At 40.8% G+C, this 22,306-nt stretch overlaps 1 protein-coding gene across 1 annotated transcript in view; it reads right to left on the reverse strand.

Annotated features, from left to right (window-relative positions):
• kazna (kazrin, periplakin interacting protein a) overlaps positions 1–22,306 on the reverse strand; it is a 607,020-nt gene that overhangs the window by 97,413 nt on the left and 487,301 nt on the right. Inside the window, exons 6-11 of the mRNA XM_088617118.1 lie at positions 20,948–21,084; positions 18,031–18,201; positions 17,138–17,221; positions 14,967–15,156; positions 12,281–12,414; positions 5,351–5,474 (exon numbers count right to left, since the gene is read on the reverse strand). Of these exons, the coding sequence (XP_088473244.1) occupies positions 5,351–5,474; positions 12,281–12,414; positions 14,967–15,156; positions 17,138–17,221; positions 18,031–18,201; positions 20,948–21,084 (840 nt within the window). The remainder of the gene's footprint in view (positions 1–5,350; positions 5,475–12,280; positions 12,415–14,966; positions 15,157–17,137; positions 17,222–18,030; positions 18,202–20,947; positions 21,085–22,306) is intronic.

Consider the following 22,306-nt stretch of genomic DNA (forward strand, 5'->3'; position numbering starts at 1 on the left):
TTCTCAAATTAACCTAGAACAGTTCTTAAATATTTTTCTGTTATCTATCATGCTTTCCTGTGCTCACAAGATTGCCAGCGTTCATAACATGCATTTCTATGCTTTCCTGTGCTTACAAGATCGGCGGTGTTTCAAAATCACACACTTTCTCCTACCTCCCTTTTTGCTGGAGATACCTTTTTTTAAAAACAATTGGTCACTTACGTTTGTAGCACACATTCCTATAGAATGGAGTAGAATTACATTGTAGGTCTTGTGGCCTCTCAAGTATTAGCGTGCGCTGTATCATAGTACGTAGGCTGCGTATTTGGCATGTATTATAATAATAATAATAACATCACTTTATTAACCCTTCACAATTTGTTGCATTAGGAATTGTCTTTTCGCATACCCCAGCTTGCTCTCCATGAGACACACAGAAAGGGAGAGAGCCTGGGGTCAGAGCACAGGGTCTGCCATTGCACTGCACCCCTGGAGCAGTTGGGGTTAAGGGCCTTGCTCAGGAGCCCAACGGAGTAGGATTCCTCTGCCAGCTGTGGGATTTGAGCCTGCAACCTTCCAACCACAGGGGCAGATCCTTAGCTACAGAGCCACTGCTCCACCGTTTTCAGAATAGAAAATATGAAAACCTATCCCGATTTTTCAGTGCACACAACAAAGTTCCAGGGTCATATGGCATACCACCTGGGGACGCTCTGCGTACCATAGTTTGAGAACCACTGTCCTAGAGTGTTCTTGAAAGATAAGCCTATTCATTCAAAGCGGGACTGGATTCAGACAGATCCATTCAGTGTAGTATAGTCTGTGTTCATCATTTAACCACAGCAGTGTCAGACAGCCAAAAACAGGTCTTGGAGGGTTTCCATGGAAAACAGATTGTTAGAATAGCGTTTTAATTCCAGTATTTCACATACTGTAGACCATTGCTTTCATTGCACTGCCTGGGTTCAAAGGGCTAAGGCTGAAAGCTAAGGAAAGTAACAAAGCGGAGGTTAATAATGGGAGGTAAGGCCAGAGTCATGAAACAGTTATTGACACCATTGGGCCAAACACACACTTCTGGGAGCCACAGGATGACATCAGTTGTTTTGGGAACAGCCACTGAACAAGATGGTATCTCCATCCACTGTGACAGGAGTTACAGTAGGAATAAGCCTTACCACAACAACCAAACATAGGGAAAAGAAGAAAGCCACATGGACATTTCAGTGTTATTTATTTTATTTTAAAATAAGCTTTTTATTTAGAATTTAACATATGTTTCCATGCCGTTAAACCTCTTCAGTAGCCTTGGTCCCAAACACTTAGAAACCAAGTGTAATCTACAATTAACCAATTATTCATCCATTTAAGCTTTTTATCTTCTTTATTTAAATAAATTCTTTAGTAGTAGATTTATTTTAAGCAATAATTCCTATTTTACAAAACTTAAAAAAATGAAAAATGAAATGAGGAGGATATTGTTTAAAAAAGAAATGGCAGTCCTTTAAGGAATGAAATAAAATAAAATAACAATGAATGATATGAATTGATATGATGGGCCAGATAAAAGGAAGAAAAGTCATTTCCTTCTGACAGTTCCCTTTGCAAAGCAGTGTGGGTAATTATGTTTTACTGTTTATATACATTCCCATAATTCCTCACACTGTCAAGTGTTAGATGGACAGATAGCCAGTAGTCTTTTAGTAACACAATGAAGACAAAAGCATTCCTACATGGCAAGGCAGACTTCAGTGCAATTCAGCAAAACTCTGCAATGCTGCTGATAAAGCCTCAATCTCTACTCATGTTTTACTGTCAGAAACTATTAACCTTTGGCACCTCTTTAATTACTTTTTAGGCAGATCCAGCTTACAGATGTTAATTAATTTTTTGAGCTGATGCAACACAGCAAGGGATTCAAAAAGCATTCTTTTGTTATGTCTGGTTTTAATCTTCAGGACACCCACTCATGCGAAAAGTGACTTGTGTTCACACAGTGTGTAATTCAGTTCACAAAGATTTCACCCTCAAGTAGCAGGCAGCTTCGCCAGCAAGTACCAATCATTCTAGCCAGTTGTCCTGAAACAGCACTTGAACAATGCCAGCTGTACCAAAGACCATAAAATATGCTGGGCTGGATCAATAATGAGTAGGAATACAACACCTGTATAAAAGCATAACAATATTGAAAGAGAAGGATGACACTGTTTCACGCTTGACAAACCAAGCTTTCATACAGTATGTCACATATTATTATACATTAAAACCTGACAGTACCTTTAAACTGTTAGTTTCGCAACAGCAATTGATGTTGGGTGATTAACCCTGTTTGCAGACTGAACCCATCAAGCTGTATGATGTTGTTTTTTCAGGACTGCTGCTACCTTTGACCAAAATGTGTGAAGACAACAGAAAGTAATCCTTGAAGTGTCAAGGATTCACCAAACGAGAAAATTCTCCATTGTTGTCAATAATTGGGTTTTCCCAGCTCCTTGCTCACACTCTTCACACTGATTAATGGTTAGAATTTAAATCCATTCAAGGCATCCAGGTAAATGGCAGTTCCTGATCTCTCCATATAGGCTTCCTAATTCTCCAACAGTAGTTGAGATATTAAAGCAAATGTCAACTATTCAGTTCTTGGGAATATTAAATTTATTGGAATAGTAATAAAAAATTAAGTGTCATTGTCACAGATAGTGTCATAAACAGAACTGTGGGGAACTGTTGAAATCCAGATTCCTTAAACAATAACAGGTGGGTATTTTTGCTTCCCACAAATTTTTGAATCTGTGACACATGACTGCAGATAGTTATGTCAACACGTGTTTTTCTACTGCTTCCTCTTCAAGTTAACATATTGCAATTCAAGTCTGTATCTGTGTTTGTTACCAAAACTCATATTTCCTTAAGTGATGACTAGCAGGGAGGTGCAACCGTCAGTTCTTCTCATTGGCCATTTTATATTTCAGTGCCATTTCTTGTGACTCTTAAGAGCAATGTGGCTGGTATAATAATAATAATAATTGCTTACACTTCCTACTTGTTCTATATACAATTGTATAGTTTATTTTCTGTTTCCACTATTCCACTTTAATAATAATAATTGCTTACACTTGTATAGCACTTTTCTGGACACTCCACTCAAAGCGCTTTACAAGTAATGGGGACCCCCCTCCACCACCACCAATGTGCAGCATCCACCTGGATGATGCGACAGCAGCCATAGTGCGCCAGAACACTCACCACACACCAGCTATCAGTGGGGAGGAGAGCAGAGTAATGAAGAGGGGGATTATTAGGAGGCCATGATTGGTAAAGGCCAATGGGAAATTTGGCCAGGACACCAGGGTTACACCCCTACTCCTTTCGAGAGACGCCTTGGGATTTTTAACGAGCACAGAGAGACAGGACCTAAGTTTTACATCTCATCCGAAGGACGGCACCTGTTTACAGTGTAGTGTCCCTGTCACTATACTGGGGCATAAGGACCCACACAGACTGCAGGGTGAGCGCCCCCTGCTGGCCCCACTAACACCACTTCCAGCAGCATCCTTAGTTTTTCCCAGGAGGTCTCCCATCCAGGTACTAACCAGGCTCACACCTGCTTAGCTTCAGTGGGCTGCCAGTTGTGAGTTGCAGGGTGATATGGCTGCTGGCTTACATAACCTCATTGTGCATTGACCACTTTGCATTGGACTGTGAGGCTGGTAGGAAGTGATTCTAGCTACAGTATGTGTCCAAATTCACAGTTTAAACACAGCTTAAAAAACAAGATTCTGATTACACTGAGAACAGGCCAGCAAGCTCTTTTATCATAACTGTGGCTGATGCTGTATTGGCCAGTTTTTACAATGAAATGCCAATTTCTCATTCATTTTATTTCATTTATAGAGCCATGAAAAACATTGTGCATAGACTGTAATGCACATCAACAACACGAGAGCTTGCAGGCTCTTATCATTTCTGTGCTAATGACCTTCATTATAGAGGCTTTTATAGAGAGACTATTGAGCTCTTTCACAGAGTCACTCACATACAGCCTCTGACAGGCTCTTACTTTTTAAATTTAAGTGCTGCAAGAACATTCAAGATGGATGGAAATTTTCCTAGGTAAATTGTCAGTTTGACTCTTCCCCATCCTCCCTTTAACTGGGATTCCATTAAACTCAGCAGGTTCTCTCTGGAGCTGACAGCCCACTGCTGACAAGCTGATACACATTCATGCACCAAGTCACTCTCTTCTCATGAACACTGGGCATTCCTGCTAATTCTGCTCTGGCAGACAACACTCTGGACAGAACACACTATGGTGGAATGTAAGAGAAGTTCCACCAAATCACTCTTCTATTTTTTAATATTTTGTGAAAAAAACATGTTTTAAAACACAAGAAATTAGCTACAATGACGATGTCTCACTTCCCCCTATGGAATTAAGAAAAATTACAATTTTATAAGCCTTACAAATTCCATAAATCTTTGAAATGTCAGTACAAACTTTAAATACTATTGTCTTTGTGCTGCACATGCAGGTCTCATCCTGGCTATGAACTGGAAACAGAACCTCCAGATCTGAACCTTGAAACTGAGTGAGGAGGAAAGAGTGGGAGTCCTGAAGATTAACAGATAGAGAGCTCAGATAGAAAGCTATAATTTTCCACGTGTCACCCCAGAGCCATTCATGTACCCAGATTTCACTTAGCTGTGTTACTCTGCAGATCCTAATTGAAACAGATTTACTCCTGAGACTGAAGCCCTGCAGCTTGCTTAAGGGATACTGTTTCTTCAGGAGCCGGGTGAATATCTCATGTTTTCTTGAGCAATACAAATCAAATATGCAGATCAATTGGGGTATTGATAGAAAAATATAAGACAGGTGAATTAAAACCAAATTTAAAAAAAAGCATTCAGGACAAAAGACATTTACAAGCACAAAGTGCACAATGACTGTTATTTACAAATACACAGCAGTCCTTCAAGTTTCCAGTTATTGGAAAGAAATATATAAAGACAAGTAAAAGATTAAAACACAGTCGTATCTCTCTGAAGACGACAGTTAACATATCCACATGTAATAATCCCACATATATATACATATATACGTATATATATCCGAATATAAATATATATACATACATATATAAATATATATTCTATATACATACATATATTTTGTTTCGTTTGCAAATACGTACATTACAGGGAGGCAGAGACACAGCAGGAGAAAAGGGCTCATTACTGACATTTCTGTCTTTGTGTCTGTCAGGACTCACACTGCTCATTCACACACGCGCACACACAGAGCACTCAGGCTGGTGGCATCACCAGTCGGCGTCCTCCTCTATGTAATAATCGGGAGTAGAAGTACCATCAAACAGGCCTGGGTCTAGAGACTTGCGCTGCTTGCCCCGGGCGAAGACCCGTGATAGGGACCCAAGACCCATTTTCTCCTTCTTCTTCTTGCGCTTCTGGTCTTCGAGGTCCTCCAGTGACTGTACAAACAGAGGGGACGGGGGCGAGAGCAAGAGAAAGACACAGAGTGACCATGAGGGACAGGTGACAGAGCAAGAGACTGACACAGAGTGACCAAGAGGGAGACAGACAGAGTGACAGACGATATAAGATAGATGGGGGTAGAGGGTGGCTATGGACAGATGTTAATGCAGTAGATCTGAGATACTCAACACAAGGCCCTTAAAGAAAAGAAATGCAGCCCCTGAGAGATGGACGGCCCCACCCAGACCAGGCCCCGGGTCCCCAGATCTAGCTTTATTCCTAGATCCCTTTGTAGGTGATTACAATAGCACTATCATTAGCAGGGGTCTACTTAGATTCTGTGCTTAAGCTCTTAATTATGTAATTGTGGAGAAATTAACATTTCTCAAAGCTTATTCACGGCATAATCAGTACATTGTGTGGATATTCTTACACAAAGAGGAAGAACAAAACATACACAAAGTAGCAATGGTAGTTGCTTTAATAAAACACTGTTCGATTTGATAGACACCAGATTGTAGCAGTTGAGATGAGAGTGCCTGTGCAAACATTAAGCACACTCTGTACACACAGAATGCGCTATAACTATAAAGCAGCCCAACGAAACTCAGTCAAGGATCCTGCTGCACATGATTCTGATGAAAACAACTTTGCTGTTTAGGATTTGTTGGTCGTGGTCAATCTATCTGAACTTCTAATTATGAAATTAATTTACCAGGTCTGAAGACAGACTGTGACACTTATTCTAACCTACAAGTCAAAAGCAAAGTTGTGAGTCCATGGTTTACTGCCAAGACTGCAGTAATGCTAAATGGATTTTAAAAATGTCAATGCTGGAAGAGGTGTGAACAGGTTGGGGGAGCCCAGAGAGTGACTTGCTGCATATTAACAGTACATTAAGCCATCGGTTAATCTATTAATCGAGTAATTAATAGATAATAAATAAATTAATGAATAATCAAATAAACAATGGGTGATCAATTGATTATCAATTCATTACCATTTGAGCTTTAAATGCTCTCAAACTCTTTTTTTATAAATTCTGTGGATTTAAAAGATGATCCTGTCAGAATTTATCACACATAACATGGTAGCTAATTTATATTTTCTCAGCACCACAGGTTCGTAGCCTGACTGCTATGTGCTACATAATCACTTAGACACATGCACAACAATGTCCTGGAATGGTTACAGGAGGGGAAAAATACTCAGGTGACAAAGTTCTGGAGATGTGATGGCTGGTTACTAAACAATCTTGGCCCTGTTAGCAGGGGCCACCTGCTGTGATAAGAAGGCCCATGTGATAAGGGTCCATACACGGTCAGTAGTGGCAGAACAGAAGGAAAACTAAGTAAGAGAAAATCCAGATAATCAAAACACCACCTCAAACAAGATGATAACAAAATTAATGGCTAAAATATTTTACTGGTAACTGAGTCAGGCAATGATGCTGCAGGAGTAGACTGCTTATACAGGAGCCACAGAGCCTTACTACCTCAATGCAATTTTCCTGTTGTGAATTTCCCTATTAACAAAATTTTGGAGAAGCATTACATAGTTTAACAGGATAAATGTTTTCTGGCTGAAGTGGGTCAAAGAACAACACAATACTTTTTCAAAAGCTGAAAATGACTACACTGCAATAACTGTGGAACTAATTTGGCTTGAACCCTCAAGGAGCTCATCAACGATGGATTCATTGTGCTGTTCCCCAAGGATTAGGGAAATAATCTGATCAAATAGTCTGATTTATTACATCAAAACCAGTCTTATTAAAATACAAATCCTTTTGATTTCTTGTTCTGCTGGTTTGTTTCTTTTTTATTTTTTGGGAAAGCTTTTCAAGGACTGGTATGGGTTACAGAACTTTAGCACATAAATAACATAAGGGTTGATGACATAGTTTTCCTTATGCGCTGTTTGTCTTGCTGTGACAACTGGAGCAGCTCCTGCTAGCACTGGGAGGGCTGTGTGACAGGTATCTTGGAAATAAAGTAACTCTTACCTGTGCCAATTCTTGAAAATACATGTTGGAAAGAAAAATGACTGAGAGGACAGTGCAAACTGTCAAACCATGTGGTGGACACTGATTCACCAGGATCTTACAAAAAGCATTTTGATGATATTAGTAAGTTTAATTAACAAGGGGAAATAGTTCTGTTGTTTCTAACCTATTCACTGAATTTTAAAGACCACAAACCAAAAGCTGAAGCATTCCTGTACTGATACAAGAGAACATAAGTAATTAAGAAAATGCTGAGGTTGATCCTGGGGCTGATTAAAGTCCCAGTGATAAGGATATTGTTGCAAAGTAACATTTAGACTAAATTAACATTGAATACTCTCAATCAGTAGGCTGCTCTTTCAGTTAAAATATAAATTAAAGCAATTTTAAATTCTTTCAAAGCTGAAAGTTCAACATAACTGACATACAATTAGCAACCTACTGCCACATCACAGAAGGCATTTGAGGGCATACTGTATGTTCAGACACTCTGGGCATTAATGAGCTTCGATGACTGAGGTAAACTGGATGGAAAACCAATATCTTCAACAAACTCCTCTTCAGCTAGGTTGGCTCTGACACGAAGAAGAGATCTTTGCTCCAGCTTCTGGGAGAGGGTGGAATTTTCCATTGATCCCCCAGTCCATATCAGTACAGCATCTTGAGGAAGGTCTGATCTAACCATCTCCATGCACACTTCCCTTAGCGTTTGAACACAGAAAATGTCAATCTCTTGCTAGCACTGGGAGGACTATGTGACTGGCGTGTTGGAGAAAAAAGAAACTCATACTTGTAACAGTTTTTGAAAAATATGTTGGGAAGAAAAATGAGAGAACAGTGCCAACTGTCTAACTATGTTGTGTACACTGATTATCCAGGTTCTTCCAAAAAGGATCCCGACACAGTGTCAGCTGAGGAGGCATCATCTCCTCACCCGACACTTTGTCTCTCAACCTTACAAGTGACTGTGTATGTAAGGTGCTTGTGTATATTCCAAAAGTGTGTTAAGTGTTAACAAAAGTACTACTGTGAAACAGTAATGCTTAAATCAACACACAACACCTGTCACACTGTTACTCCCTGAAGCATTTTCCTCATATGCTGGCTGACTCATCCGCTTTTCCCCATGGTTGGGTTGAAAATCACAGAACTCTCTAATCTGAACCTGCACCAGCAGTGAGAGATATCACAGGCAGGCTGTGCACAGATACTGTATGGTGACAGACACTCATCAGCGCCGAGGACGTTCTTAAAAAAACTGATGCCTTGAAATTAAATACAAATGCCCAGAGCAGGCTGTGCATTCTCTCGTCTCCTACAGTTAGCAATTCCAAACCACTGACATGACTGTTGTCATTGTTTTGCTATTTTAAATAATAATAATTGCTTACACTTATATAGCACTTTTCTGGACACTTCACTCAGAGCGCTTAACAGGTAATGGGGAGGAGAACAGAGTGATGAAGCCAATTCATAGGAGGCCATGATTGGTAAAGGCCAATGGGAAATTTGGCCAGGATGCCAGGGTTACACCCCTACTCTTTTCAAGGAATGCCCTGGGATTTTTAATGTCCACAGAGAGCCAGGACCTCAGTTCTATGTCTAATCTGAAGGACGGTGCCTTTTTTACAGTATAGTGTCCCCGTCACTATACTTGGGCATTAAGACCCACACATACCACAGGGTGAGTGTCCCCTGCTGGACCCACAAACACCTCTTCGAGCAGCAACCGTATATTTTCCCATGAGGTCTCCCACCCATGTACTGACCAGGCTCACTCCTGCTTAGCTTCAGTGGATTGCTAGTTGCAGGGTGATATGGCTGCTAAATAATCCCTGCAGATATAAAATGGACAACGTCTTCACCAAGAACAGCTAGGAGCAAAGGAAACAGCCCATCTACAGTGCCTTGCGAAAGTATTCGGCCCCCTTGAACTTTTCAACCTTTTGCCACATTTCAGGCTTCAAACATAAAGATATAATTTTTTTATTTTATGTGAAGAATCACCAACAAGTGGGACACAATTGTGAAGTGGAACGAAATCTATTGGATTTTTGAAACTTTTTTAACTAATAAAGAAATGAAAAGTGGGGCGTGCAAAATTATTCGGCCCCTTTACTTTCAGTGCAGCAAACTCACTCCAGAAGTTCAGCGAGGATCTCTGAATGATCCAATGTTGTCCTAAATGACTGATGGTGATAAATAGAATCCACCTGTGTGTAATCAAGTCTCTGTATAAATGCACCTGCTCTGTGATAGTCTCAAGGTTCTGTTGAAAGCGCAGAGAGCATCATGAAGACCAAGGAACACACCAGGCAGGTCCGTAATACTGTTGTGGAGAAGTTTAAAGCCGGATTTGGATACAAAAAGATTTCCCAAGCTTCAAACATCCCAAGGAGCACTGTGCAAGCGATCATCTTGAAATGGAAGGAGTATCAGACCACTGCAAATCTACCAAGACCTGGCCGTCCCTCTAAACTTTCAGCTCAGACAAGGAGAAGACTGATCAGAGATGCAGCCAAGAGGCCCATGATCACTCTGGATGAACTGCAGAGAACTACAGCTGAGGTGGGAGAGTCTGTCCATAGGACAACAATCAGTCTTACACTGCACAAATCTGGCCTTTATGGAAGAGTGGCAAGAAGAAAGCCATTTCTCAAAGATATCCATAAAAAGTCTCGTCTAAAGTTTGCCACAAGCCACCTGGGAGACACCCCAAACATGTGGAAGAAGGTGCTCTGGTCAGATGAAATCAAAATCGAACTTTTTGCCCACAATGCAAAACGATATGTTTGGCGTAAAAGCAACACAGCTCATCACCCTCAACACACCATCCCCACTGTCAAACATGGTGGTGGCAGCATCATGGTTTGGGCCTGCTTTTCTTCAGCAGGGACAGGGAAGATGGTTAAAATTGAGGGGAAGATGGATGCAGCCAAATACAGGACCATTCTGGATGAAAACCTGTTGGAGTCTGCAAAAGGCCTGAAACTGGGACGGAGATTTATCTTCCAACAAGACAATAATCCCAAACATACAGCAAAATCTACAAAGGAATGGTTCACAAATAAACGTATCCAGGTGTTTGAATGGCCATGTCAAAGTCCAGACCTGAATCCAATCGAGAATCTGTGGAAAGAGCTGAAAACTGCTGTTCACAAACGCTCTCCATCCAACCTCACTGAGCTCGAGCTGTTTTGCAAGGAAGAATGGGCAAGAATTTCAGTCTCTCGATGTGCAAAACTGATAGAGACATACCCCAAGCGACTTGCAGCTGTAATCGCAGCAAAAGGTGGCTCTACAAAGTATTAACGCAAGGGGGCCGAATAATTTTGCACGCCCCACTTTTCATTTTTTTATTAGTTAAAAAAGTTTCAAAAATCCAATAGATTTCGTTCCACTTCACAATTGTGTCCCACTTGTTGGTGATTCTTCACATAAAATAAAAAAATTATATCTTTATGTTTGAAGCCTGAAATGTGGCAAAAGGTTGAAAAGTTCAAGGGGGCCGAATACTTTCGCAAGGCACTGTATATTAAAATAAGCATTCTTAATATAGAGATGACATGATTCCCTTAAAACACCAACCAAGCACAAAATGGACAAGATAGCTGACTACAGTACATGCCTAAACAGGGCCTGACACAGACAGTCATATGTAAGGATGATACTTTCACTAGAGCTCTAGAGGTTCTCTGGGAAAAAAATATAAAGTTTCCCTATCTTTGTATCCTCTCTTTTTTACTGAAGGCAGTGGATAGCCTTCACAGTCTCCATTAATAAAGAATTAACTCTTGTTGCACTCAGATCAAGCACTTCACAGCGACTGTGTGGGAGCTCTCAGGCAGGGACTGCTGCAAGGCTTGCATCTGTGATGACAGCCCATTTTTTTCCCAGCACAGCATTCAAGTGTCCAGGAGGCTATGGGCAATACGGACTTCAGTAGAAGCACAACATTGTATACATGAACTGTTTATTAGTATTTCTTTTGCTTACTTTTTTGGAACATGCACAAAAATGGGAATGCCCACAATGTACAAAAAATCCACAAAGAGGGAAAGGGATCCCAAACAAGACTGTAAAATTGCCAGATATTCCCCGTGTGGTAAACACACCAGCTTTCTTTATCACTGTGTGCACAACCCATAAGAAATATCACTGGAACTGTGTTCTTCTGCTTGGCCACAGCTGTATCAGGCCCATGTCTCATTTTAATTGGGCTGGAACCTGTATGCACCAGAGTTTTTGAAACATGATGAATAAACAGTGAGAAGACCAATATTGTTCCCAAAACCAGAAAAATCAATCACTCTTAGCAGGATGACTCTCAAAGTTATTTACTCCACAGCGAAATCTGCTCCATATCTTCAAATCTCCAAATGTGACACATTGCAAGTTTCCCAAACTCTGAATGAGAGGGAAAGTGGCACTGTATTTCTCTTTCATTAAACTTACGCAGCCTATAGCTGGGTCTGTACTTTAATGCTTACATGGGAAATTCTGAGCAGATTACAGCCAAATGTCTTTTGGTCATTTAAACAAAACACCACATGCCAGTGTCTTTCAAGAGTATGAAAATGCATGAGAATAACCAATAAATGCTGTCATTTTCTAAAACAGTTTAGTTGGGGAGTGTTAGTAATATCTGAGCCCTTCACAATTCCTACAGAGGAGATACAGGGGAGCCAAGTTTACTGTGGAACAAACCAGGCTGTGAGAGTCCTCTTGCCAGCGACAGAGACGGGTTGCGGAGGTGTGATTACTTGGGGTAACGTGTCGACCACGAGGAGCTCTTACATTGCAGAGGGAGTGCGTCCGGTGCCGAGGGGAGTTGATATCGCTGGGGGTGGAGGAGCGATCTCCCTCCGCAGCCGATGCATCTGAGATGATGGAGGGCTGACGGGAGTGACAGGGACTCACCCTCACAGCCGCTGTTGAGAGGAGGAAATGGGGTCAGGGCCACACAGCAATGTCCCAGGTGCACTGTGAGGGAGCAGCGGAGCCCAGCCTCTTCAGGCACCAGAGCAGCATACTCAGCTATTACACAGCACAAAGAACATTGTTTTAAATATAAATAAAAGTGACAAAGTGCTTAATGTGTTAAGGTATTTATGAGATTACTTTAATGAGTTAACATTATGTAGCATTCTGTAAGCCTGTGAATACTACAATGCAGTAAACTTTTTTAACCTAACAGTTTACTTTAGAACATTTCAACTTTCAGGAGATGCAACAATTCCTGTTTCAAAGGGAAAAAATACATACTTTAATTACAGTCCACATTGTCTCAAACATCTGTTTCACACAACACTAAACTGTCCAGGTAGTCTAACCCAGTGAAGAAGACAGCTCTCCATACACAGAGCCCTGTCAATCCTACATCAGAGATGAATCTAGAGTTACAATATCTGGGCAAATTAGCCTTTTCATTTTTTCACATTGCTCTGGTTTGAAACAAAAATATCCATGAACATAAATAAAACATAAATTTAAAGATGTATTTGACTAATTATGAAAACTCTAGCATAATAATAATGTTTTGATAACAATGTTGTGCATTCCACCAGCTACAAAGGAACATGCTTAAATGAATCCTTAAAAAGCTTTTCTATATAGCACCCAGCCTTCATACAGCCTGAAGCTGTATGAAGGCTCTGTGCTGTACAGGTGCCTGGCTGATGAAAGCACAGCCATAGGCAATATTCAACTGCCCGACACTAGAGACCAGGCAGGGCTACTCCTGCACTGACACTCTATACATTATTTTCAGTCTCAGGTTGTTTGTAGATATAGGTATAATTGAAAACAGAAAGGGAAAAGAAATATCATCTCAATTACAAAACATGTTTATTTCAAAAGATGAGCTACTGTACCACACAAAGGAGGTGCATTTGAGACGTTCAGGACTGGAAAGGTATCAAGACAGAGAGGGGAGAAATGAATGCTGAAACAGACAACTTGCCCACACCTGCAAGCTCAGGAGTGCTCAGATCAACAACATGCAATTTCACAGTGCCTGAGCTGTGAAGGTCAAGCTGTTTCACAATTCAATATTGCAAGAGCACACAATTCTTGTGACTGACTATGACTGACTGACTCATACAGTATCCTAATGCTTGGACTGCTAAGCAATATTTATAAAATACAGAATTTACATTGTTAATTTCAGTTAATATACAGTATTAATAAACTGGTTTTTGACTATTTGTTTGTCTTACATTTATTCCTTCCACTGAGAGATTCTTGGTCAAAACTCAGTATGCTAAAGTGCTCTGATGATTGAAACCTTTACTTGTTTCTCACAGATATGCATCTCTCTATTTTTCATGGGCCTGTGTCTATGTGTCTCTCTCTCACGGGTCTGTGTGTGGTTGTCTCTCTGTCTCTCTCATGAGCCTGTGTCTCAAATTCAAATTCAAAGAGATGTATTAACATGACTGATGAATTCAAGGACTGTCAAAGAAAAATTTACACAAATTTACAGTACAAACATATTACATTTACATTTTTGTTAGACAGGCTATATTTATAATTGTGTAATATACATCTACACTTGTGCAATATGCTTGTGGACTGTGCAATATATCTACTGTGCAATACATCTTCTTTGTGCACTGTTCATTCTGTTTTATTTTTGTTTATTCTGTATTATTATGTTGTACTATGCTGTGTTGATTGTGCCAGGCTGCTGTTGCACTACAATTTCCCTCACAGGATTAATAAAGTATCTATCATTGTCTGTTCTTCAGGATGTGACAGGAGAGAGTACTACTTCTACTGAGTTTCCTACCACAGTAAGGTTGAAAGTTGTTCTGATTCTGGCAGGTGTAGGAATTGCTATTTAGATTTCTTATTTTTGGAAAGAATGTCTTGTGCCGTGATTTGGTCGACTTTATGTTGTTTAAGTTGTTTTGACCTAATGCTGGTTGGAGTCATTTAAAAGAACACTTCTCAATATCATAAAGAACCCAGACATATTAAGTGCTGTCTACACCACCTTTGCAGGGGTGGTACGGTGGCTCTGTGGCTAAGGATCTGTGCCTGGAAGGTTGCCGGCTCATATTCCGCGGCCGGCAGAGAAATCCTACTCCGTTGGGCCCCCGAGCAAGGCCCTTACCCCCAATTACTTCAGGGGTGCCATATAAATGGCTGACCCTGCGATCTGACCTCAAGCTTCTCTCCCTGTCTGTGTGTCTTATGGAGAGCAGGTTGGGCTATGCGAAAAGACACATTCGTAATACAAAAAATTGTAAATGGCCAATAAAGTGATCTTATCTTATCTTTGTGTCTGGAGTATAAACAACTGTCTCCTGCATCACACTCTGCAGGACACACACAGCCCAAATGTCAGTGTAGTGTTACAGCTGTGTTTCCTCTGTGATCAGGCTGTCCTTGTCCCTATGGCTGGGCTCTGCAGTCTCGGAGGGGGATGCAATCAGACCGAAGAGGCAGTTGGCTGCTGCTCCGAGGCAGTGCGGCTTACCTTGCCGCTCACAAGGGTGGCCGCTGTGCCCGTGGTAAAGGGTCTGCTGGCTCTGCCGGATGGCTGCGGTCAGGGGCAGATCAGCCTGCATCACCCATTCTTGGTTACCATTGAGCACCGCCTCAGATGGCATGGCCAGGGAGTGCCTCTTGGGCACATCCTTGGTAAGGGTGGCTAGGGACTGTTTCGCCTGGCAGGAGGGGAGAAAATACCATGTTAAAATGCTGGTAAGAGATGAACACAGAGTCAGGCAGGCAACTGTCTTCACCGAAAAAACAAAATTTAAACACAGAATTAGTGCACACAAAAGTAAACATCTTATTAGCAAACATCTTATATGCGCATCGGCAGCCCTCTTCCTGGAAGCCATGGGGTAATTCTGATTTCTGTGAACCAGGCTCCCACAGTTCTGCACTTCTGTTCCTAGATGAACTGCTTCTAAAATTAAAATGTTCCCAAAGGCTTTAGTCTAGACATGTCAGTGTCATAAGCTGACCACATTATACTATAACTGCTACAGTTTCCTTGCTCTTCCAGCCTAAAATATTCTCTCTGGGCCAAACAAAAGGTGTTAAGTTTTCCGCTGTGTACTGTCATTCCAAGAGACACAGAGCAGCCAGAGACAGCAGCTGCTGACAGCACAGAGAAGGAAAAACTACTCTTCAGGATAACAAATCCATTACATAACAGTCTTAGCAGCTGTACTGGTACAAAGCAGGATAGTTTATTCTGCTGGTGAAGCTGAGAATCTGACATAGTGAAGAATTTTATTTTATCGCCAATCACAGAGGGAGACTAAGGAAAACTCAGAATATGACATTCATTATAGCAGCTATATCTTGTCTGTAGATCCACCATTGGCACAGAAAATATCTACTCAGAAAGAAAATCTTGGCCTGTGTTACGTACCCCTAGGTTCCAACAGCACTAAACGCAGCAAGGACAATGGTCAGATGTAATCACAAACTGTATACACGGCAAACAACATGCCTACGAACATGCCAGTGTAATTATCATGTTTTATTAGAGAGCATCACTCAAGACAGAGAAATCTCAGCTGACAAACCAAACTATGATTCGAGGACAGCTGCAATGTTGCATTTCAGTGCAGACAGCAAATGCTCAGACAATTCCCGATTGCCCAAGCAAATAGTTAAAAATAATACATCAGCTCACATTCAGACTGTCTCTGCGGTTCTGTGTCTGTGTCTCTGCACAAGCCACTTTTTGTATGAAGCTTAAGGGGATTTACAATAAAACTGTTTCTGACAAAATTCCTGAGGGATCTGTTTCAGGAGGAGTCAATGACCCTATGTGGCTGTAATTGATGCAGATCTTCATCATTGGCCCACGAGAAGGTTTTTCCATAGTCATCATTGGTGGAATGCTACTTATTAAAAAGAATTAATTCAAACACACAACAACTCCTGTTCAGTACATGAGTGAAAGCATGGCTCATTGGTGACTTTAATTGGCCCTGTGATTCCTGGAAAGAAGTCATTATCCTTACCAGATTGGGCACAATCCATGGCCTTTGAACATTAGGCTTTTAAAAGGAGTGTCCTGGATGGTACCAGCTGGCTCTTTTTTGATGTAATTGATCAGACCAGGACTGCAAGTAGCTGTCAGGCTCCTGACTATGGCCTGATTACTATTTTCCTTCAGCTTTTTCCTCTGCACTGTGATGTGAGTGGTCCTGTGAAGTCTTGGATTTGTAGGACTATATATATGGAGTAAAATCTGGTGCCTATTTTCTAGAAGTAACTGTACATGTTTAAATGCACAGATCTACCAAGAGACAACATATCTGCAAAATATAAAGAATATCCAAATTACTGGGAAGATTAACGGGGGTTACCTGGACTAGAAAAACAGGGAGAAAGTAATTGTGCTAGAGCAAACAGCTTCTAAAATCATCCCGTAAACTGTACACATCTCAATATCTGCCAAGATTTTGTTAAAACTTTGTGAACTGATATCTTAATCAGTTAGATTAATTTGTGTCAGCTGGGTGTTAGTGAATGCAAGATTAACCCAGAAACCCTTGCATCATGATCACCACACAGAAAGCTGAGCTAGGCACACAGCCCTGCCCCCGTCACTGCTGCCACCCTCTGCAGCCACCCAGCCAGAGCAGAGCTGAGGGGCATTGTGCTTAATCCTCATCTTACCGCCAAGGCCCTGGGGGAGGGCTCCTTCTCCACAGGGCGGTCAAACACTCGGAACTCCTTTTTCTGTGCCACACAGTTACTCATCTGAGGAAACAGGGCACACACACACACTAGAGTATGGCACAGTTCGGGTGGCACGGGGGGGCTGGAATTTGTTTTGGCTGAACTAAAACTAGCCATCTACTGGTCACAGGGTCTCAGTTGTCACACTGTGTCCAACCAGAGTGAGTCCCTTCTCTTGTTATTGTTTAGTAAATCAATTCTTATGTGGCTCATGTAGGGGAACTGTTATAATTATGAACTCAAATCTTATATTACTACAAGACTGAATTCTCCTGGCTGGCCTATTCATGTCCTATAACTCTCACCATCCAGGGGGAAGGTGGTGAGGCTGAAGCTGCCTTGAGGCAGCTGGCAGAGTGACTTCAGACTGCTGTGCCACCCCACTCTGTAAGTATACTAAACCAGTAGGAGTGTGGCATGATACAGTTCACCAAGCAAAACTAAAAGGCATGAGAAATTTCATGGTGGAAAGAGCAATAAGTCTGTGTTTCATAGCAGAGTTCAGGAAAAAAAAGGAGTCAATAAACATGGACAGAAGTACCTTTCAGTTTGCACTATCTTGCAAACTGAAAGTAGATGAAATCTTCAGAATAGTCTCAGCACAACAAGAACCAAGTTGTCTTTAAAAGGCACATTACTGCAGTGTTATTGTTTCAAAACGCTGCAGAAACTGCCTGCAGAACTTCTTTACAATTATTATTATAGAGACTAGAGCTGTAAAAAAGAACAGATAGGCAATTACATCTTGGATAAACACACTCCTGAATTCCTATAAAGATACTGAAGAAAATGCTTCACCCAGAGAGGAAATCTATAAGGGAACTGCCTACCATGGCCAGCTCTGCCTCCAGCTCCTTGATCCTGTTCTCTTTCAGGTCCAGCTGGGACCGCAGAGTGCCAGCATGCTCTGTGGCCTCTTTGGTTTGCCGTCTCAGGTCCCACTTCTCCCTCTCCAGTAGATCCTTCTCCTTGGCCAGTGCCTTCACTGCGTCCTCACTCTCCTGTCAGCACAGATCACAAAAGTCTCACATTAAAGTCAAAGGAGGACACAAGAGAGTGGGGAGGACATTTCAACTGCTGGGATACACTTAGTGACTGAAGATCTCTATCACGATGTTATTCTTTAATGCTCAGTCTAACTGAACTGTTTTGTCTCATTCCACCTTTGAAGCTGACTTCTACAATCAGTTTTGGTTTTCAAAGCATAGCTGTCAAGAAATTCTTCACACAGGAGTGTTTCCATATGCTTAGATAAACTGTTATTCCCCTGAGGCTGTGTACAGCACTTACAGGTTAAGAGGCATCACCTGTGATGAGACACAGGTGAATGTTGCACCATATCAAATGCTCTCAGATAAAAGATTAAATGACAGGAGTAGTGAAGCTTAGTACTCTTAGGATGCTTTAACATGGAGGTTCAATTAGCCTCAATAATTATGAGCTGAGCTGGAAGGCAACAGCATTTTCCTTGACATTTCTCCCACATTTCGCCTTCACCAGAAACATATGCCAGCTGCTCCTCTGTCTTTACTGCTCATATGTGTCTTCCTAAGCTCTGTATTTATTTACAGTATGCCTGGAAGTCCATTCATTTATTAGAGTTGCACAAAACGTGTTCTGAGCTTACTGTAAAATAATCACTAAAACCAACTTCATGCAAAACTCAATACACATCCAACTCTACTCTAGGTAAACTGTTATACAGTAGACTGATGGGAAGGAGAGGCAGTAGTATATAAACACCTCTTATATGAGGAGTTTTGAAATACCAAATGCCTGTTTTACCACAGTAGCCTAAAACATGGAAATACTATGTGCAATAAGGTTCACCTGGAATTTCCCAAGAGTTTATCATAAATGTTTTGGGTTGGTTTTTGGTGTTATCACCCTTAATAAGATTGCTCTGGACACTAATGGAATACAAATTAATGTTAGTACCAGTGAGAACATGTGACAAACTGAAAGACTCAATTAAAACTGATTCAATCACCTTCTAAGTCACTGCAGTTCTCCAATACACCATCACAGTATATGGTACTAGTAGTCAATATACAAAGCAATGTACTCCCACCACTCAATATATCTTGCTATCAGAGCTAGAAAATCTGTCATACTAGGAAATTACACTTGGTCAACAGATTTCTGTCCAGCTTAAGCCATGTTTCGTAAATTGATAATTACTAGTTACTTGCTTTTTATCAACCTAATTGTTTATCATTACTAACTGCTAAAACACATCATATGAACACAAGACAGATAAAGATAACACACATGCCTTCCACTTCTTTTCCTACCGTGAGCCTATGGCTTCAACAGCAGCTAAAGTATCACAGACACAGAGTGGCTGTGCAAGTGTCTTTAGAGGAGGAAAGGTAGAGGGATGTGGAGGACCCAACTAAAACAGCATTTTTTTTTAAAAGCACCTACACCAGTTACTAGGCTGCTATTTTATGGCATGTTGAGGATATGATGGCAGTTTACACATATGGATTTATTTTACTACGTGGCCAAGCTCTACTAGTCCATTTGAATAATAACCAAACAGCTTGGAGGGATTGGTCACACACAAAAGAAAACCTATGATCAAAATGTGAATTTTGAACATTTCAAAGTAAAATTTTATGAAGAAGAGTCTGGGGTACAGCCTGCAGCACTTATTAACTCTGTGCAGACGAGACCCTGGGTTTCTCAGTTCTGGCTTAGAGTAATTGTGCAGAAGCCACCACTGGAAACAGTTCTATAAACAGCTCAGTGGAAGATTATTGCTATCTGTGAACCTCCAGAGATGTTTCATTCAAGATAGCTGATGGCTTACTAGCAAATCTATAATGATTAGGCAGGTCAATTTGACTATAAATTAATCTTAAAATTCCCACAAGGTGCAGTGAACATTCTTACTCTTTCTGAACTTCAACACAGTTTGTACCACAAACCGAATATGAATTCAGTTTCACTTTCATGATACTTAATTTTTTATACATTTGTGTAATTTATGTATTTATATGTAAATATGATATATAAATATATTGTGTTATATGTCATATTTGTTACATATAAATATAACAGAAATATTTTTACCCACATGTACAAAATGTTGTAAATACATCATTTTTCCAACTCGCCAGACTATATCCTATGTTGTCTCTAACTGTAGATGAAAGGCTGGTCGCCACATTGTCTTCTCTAGAACTGATTACTGCAATGCCCTACTCATTGGGCTAGCTAAATCCACATGAAACTGCTACACCCCTTCTTCTTCAAAAGGCTTATACTTAATTGATGTCTTTGCATCTTCTACTGCACTCAAAACCCTAATTTTTGATTACACTAAGTTTTCTATCATCTATCATTGTTTTTTCTTATTGTAAAACACTTCGACAAGCTACTATTAAAGTTTATTATTATTATTATTATTATTATTATTATTATTATTATTATTATTATTATTACATTATCATACATGTACTGTTTCAGAATGGTATCAAATCTTAAATTTCATGCTTCTGTGAATTCATTTCTCTGCATGCTCATGGTCTGGAGGCCTCAAGAAGAGGACCTGAGGAGTAGTTTACTGTTCTGTGTAGCACAGGTACAGTGTGTGTTGGGGACCTGAGGCGAATTACTTTGCCACCCCCACTGCAGATTAACAAAGAGACGGATGTTAGAAAATCTCAATATGGGAAGCTGACACAGGAAGTCTGTGATTTAGGTATCCATTCCTACACCAAGAACCTTGAGGGATCTTACTTTTCTGTGCTGCTCATAGTTCCGTATGAAGTCACGGAGTTGCTCCTCTCGGCTCTCCAGTGTAGCATAAAGCTGTTGCATCTGGTTCACCAGGTCAGCCTTCTCTGCCTTCAAGCGCTTGCGATCAGCCTTCATTGCTGTGAGGAAGATACAAGCATACATTTAAAACAAGAGAGGCCAGGGGGACAGGAAGAAAGTGCTGCCATGTGTGAATCTCTGCTGGATCTAGAACATAATCATCCCAGATTCTCAGATATCCAGCATCTACATTTGAGAGTGGCTTGTTGGCCATCTTTGACTTGTCACTACAGTGATTAACTGTGCTTCAGTTTAGTGCGGCAACAAGAGCAGTTAACTTCAACCACCCTACCCCTTCCAACACCACCACACTTTAGAAAATAACTTTTTTTAGTCTGCACTTTTAGGTCCTTCATACCACATTCTTCCCAGTATTTGCTTTGCATTCTGAAGGCTACACCACCTTTGGGGAATTTAAACAAGTTTCTTTCAAATTTAAAAAAGTTCTTCACATAACTAAAACCTAAGTTTTGTGACAAAAGTCCACTTTGATTCATGAAATGAAGAAAATCTGGAAGTAAAATCCAATTCTGTGACACAAAAATAATAGTGTACAAGAAAATGGTAACATCAAATAAACTGAGGTATTTAACTTATGTGGCTGCTGAATATTCAATAGGTGGCTAGCACAACTTTCCTTGCAGTCAGACCACGTACTTTGAAGATAGACTTATGACAAAAAAATCTGGCTAACACATAACACCATACCATGAGCCCATAAAGAGCAGAGGCAGCTAGGACCTACTGAACAGTTGGAGTGCCTGCCTGTAATAAATAAGGTGCAGTTTTCTCTCCAGTCAGTCTCACAGCTGGCTGGCCCTTGTTAATTAAACACCATTAAAACCCTGGTAATTGAACAACATTCAGTGAATACATCTGGGGAGCTTGATCTGACTTCCAATTGAAGCGTTGACTTTTTTTCCAAGGACATGGGAGATGTTCTTTTTTCCAGTCTAGTAGCATCATGCTGGGGCTGAGATACCAGCCATATTTCAAGCATGATGCATGGAAACTGTTTGGCTGACATTGCTGAAGGATGAATATCAGACAGCTGTTTGTCTATAGAGGAACATGCATTATTTGTCTTGCCATTCAACACTAACCTCAAGCAACCTACACTTCTAATTCTTACTAGTACCCATGCTGCCAATTAGAACTCAGCTTATTCAGTATTTAACTTGGAGGTTTTCAGAATGAAGGGGCCTTTCGTTTGACTTCGATTCTGCTAGGCTCAGCATCGTTTTTGCTTTTGTTTTGCTTTGGCTTCGTTTCTCTCCGTTT

This window comes from Lepisosteus platostomus, chromosome 23, assembly GCF_059453375.1.
Source record: "Lepisosteus platostomus isolate fLepPlt1 chromosome 23, fLepPlt1.hap1, whole genome shotgun sequence".
NCBI lineage: Eukaryota > Metazoa > Chordata > Actinopteri > Semionotiformes > Lepisosteidae > Lepisosteus > Lepisosteus platostomus.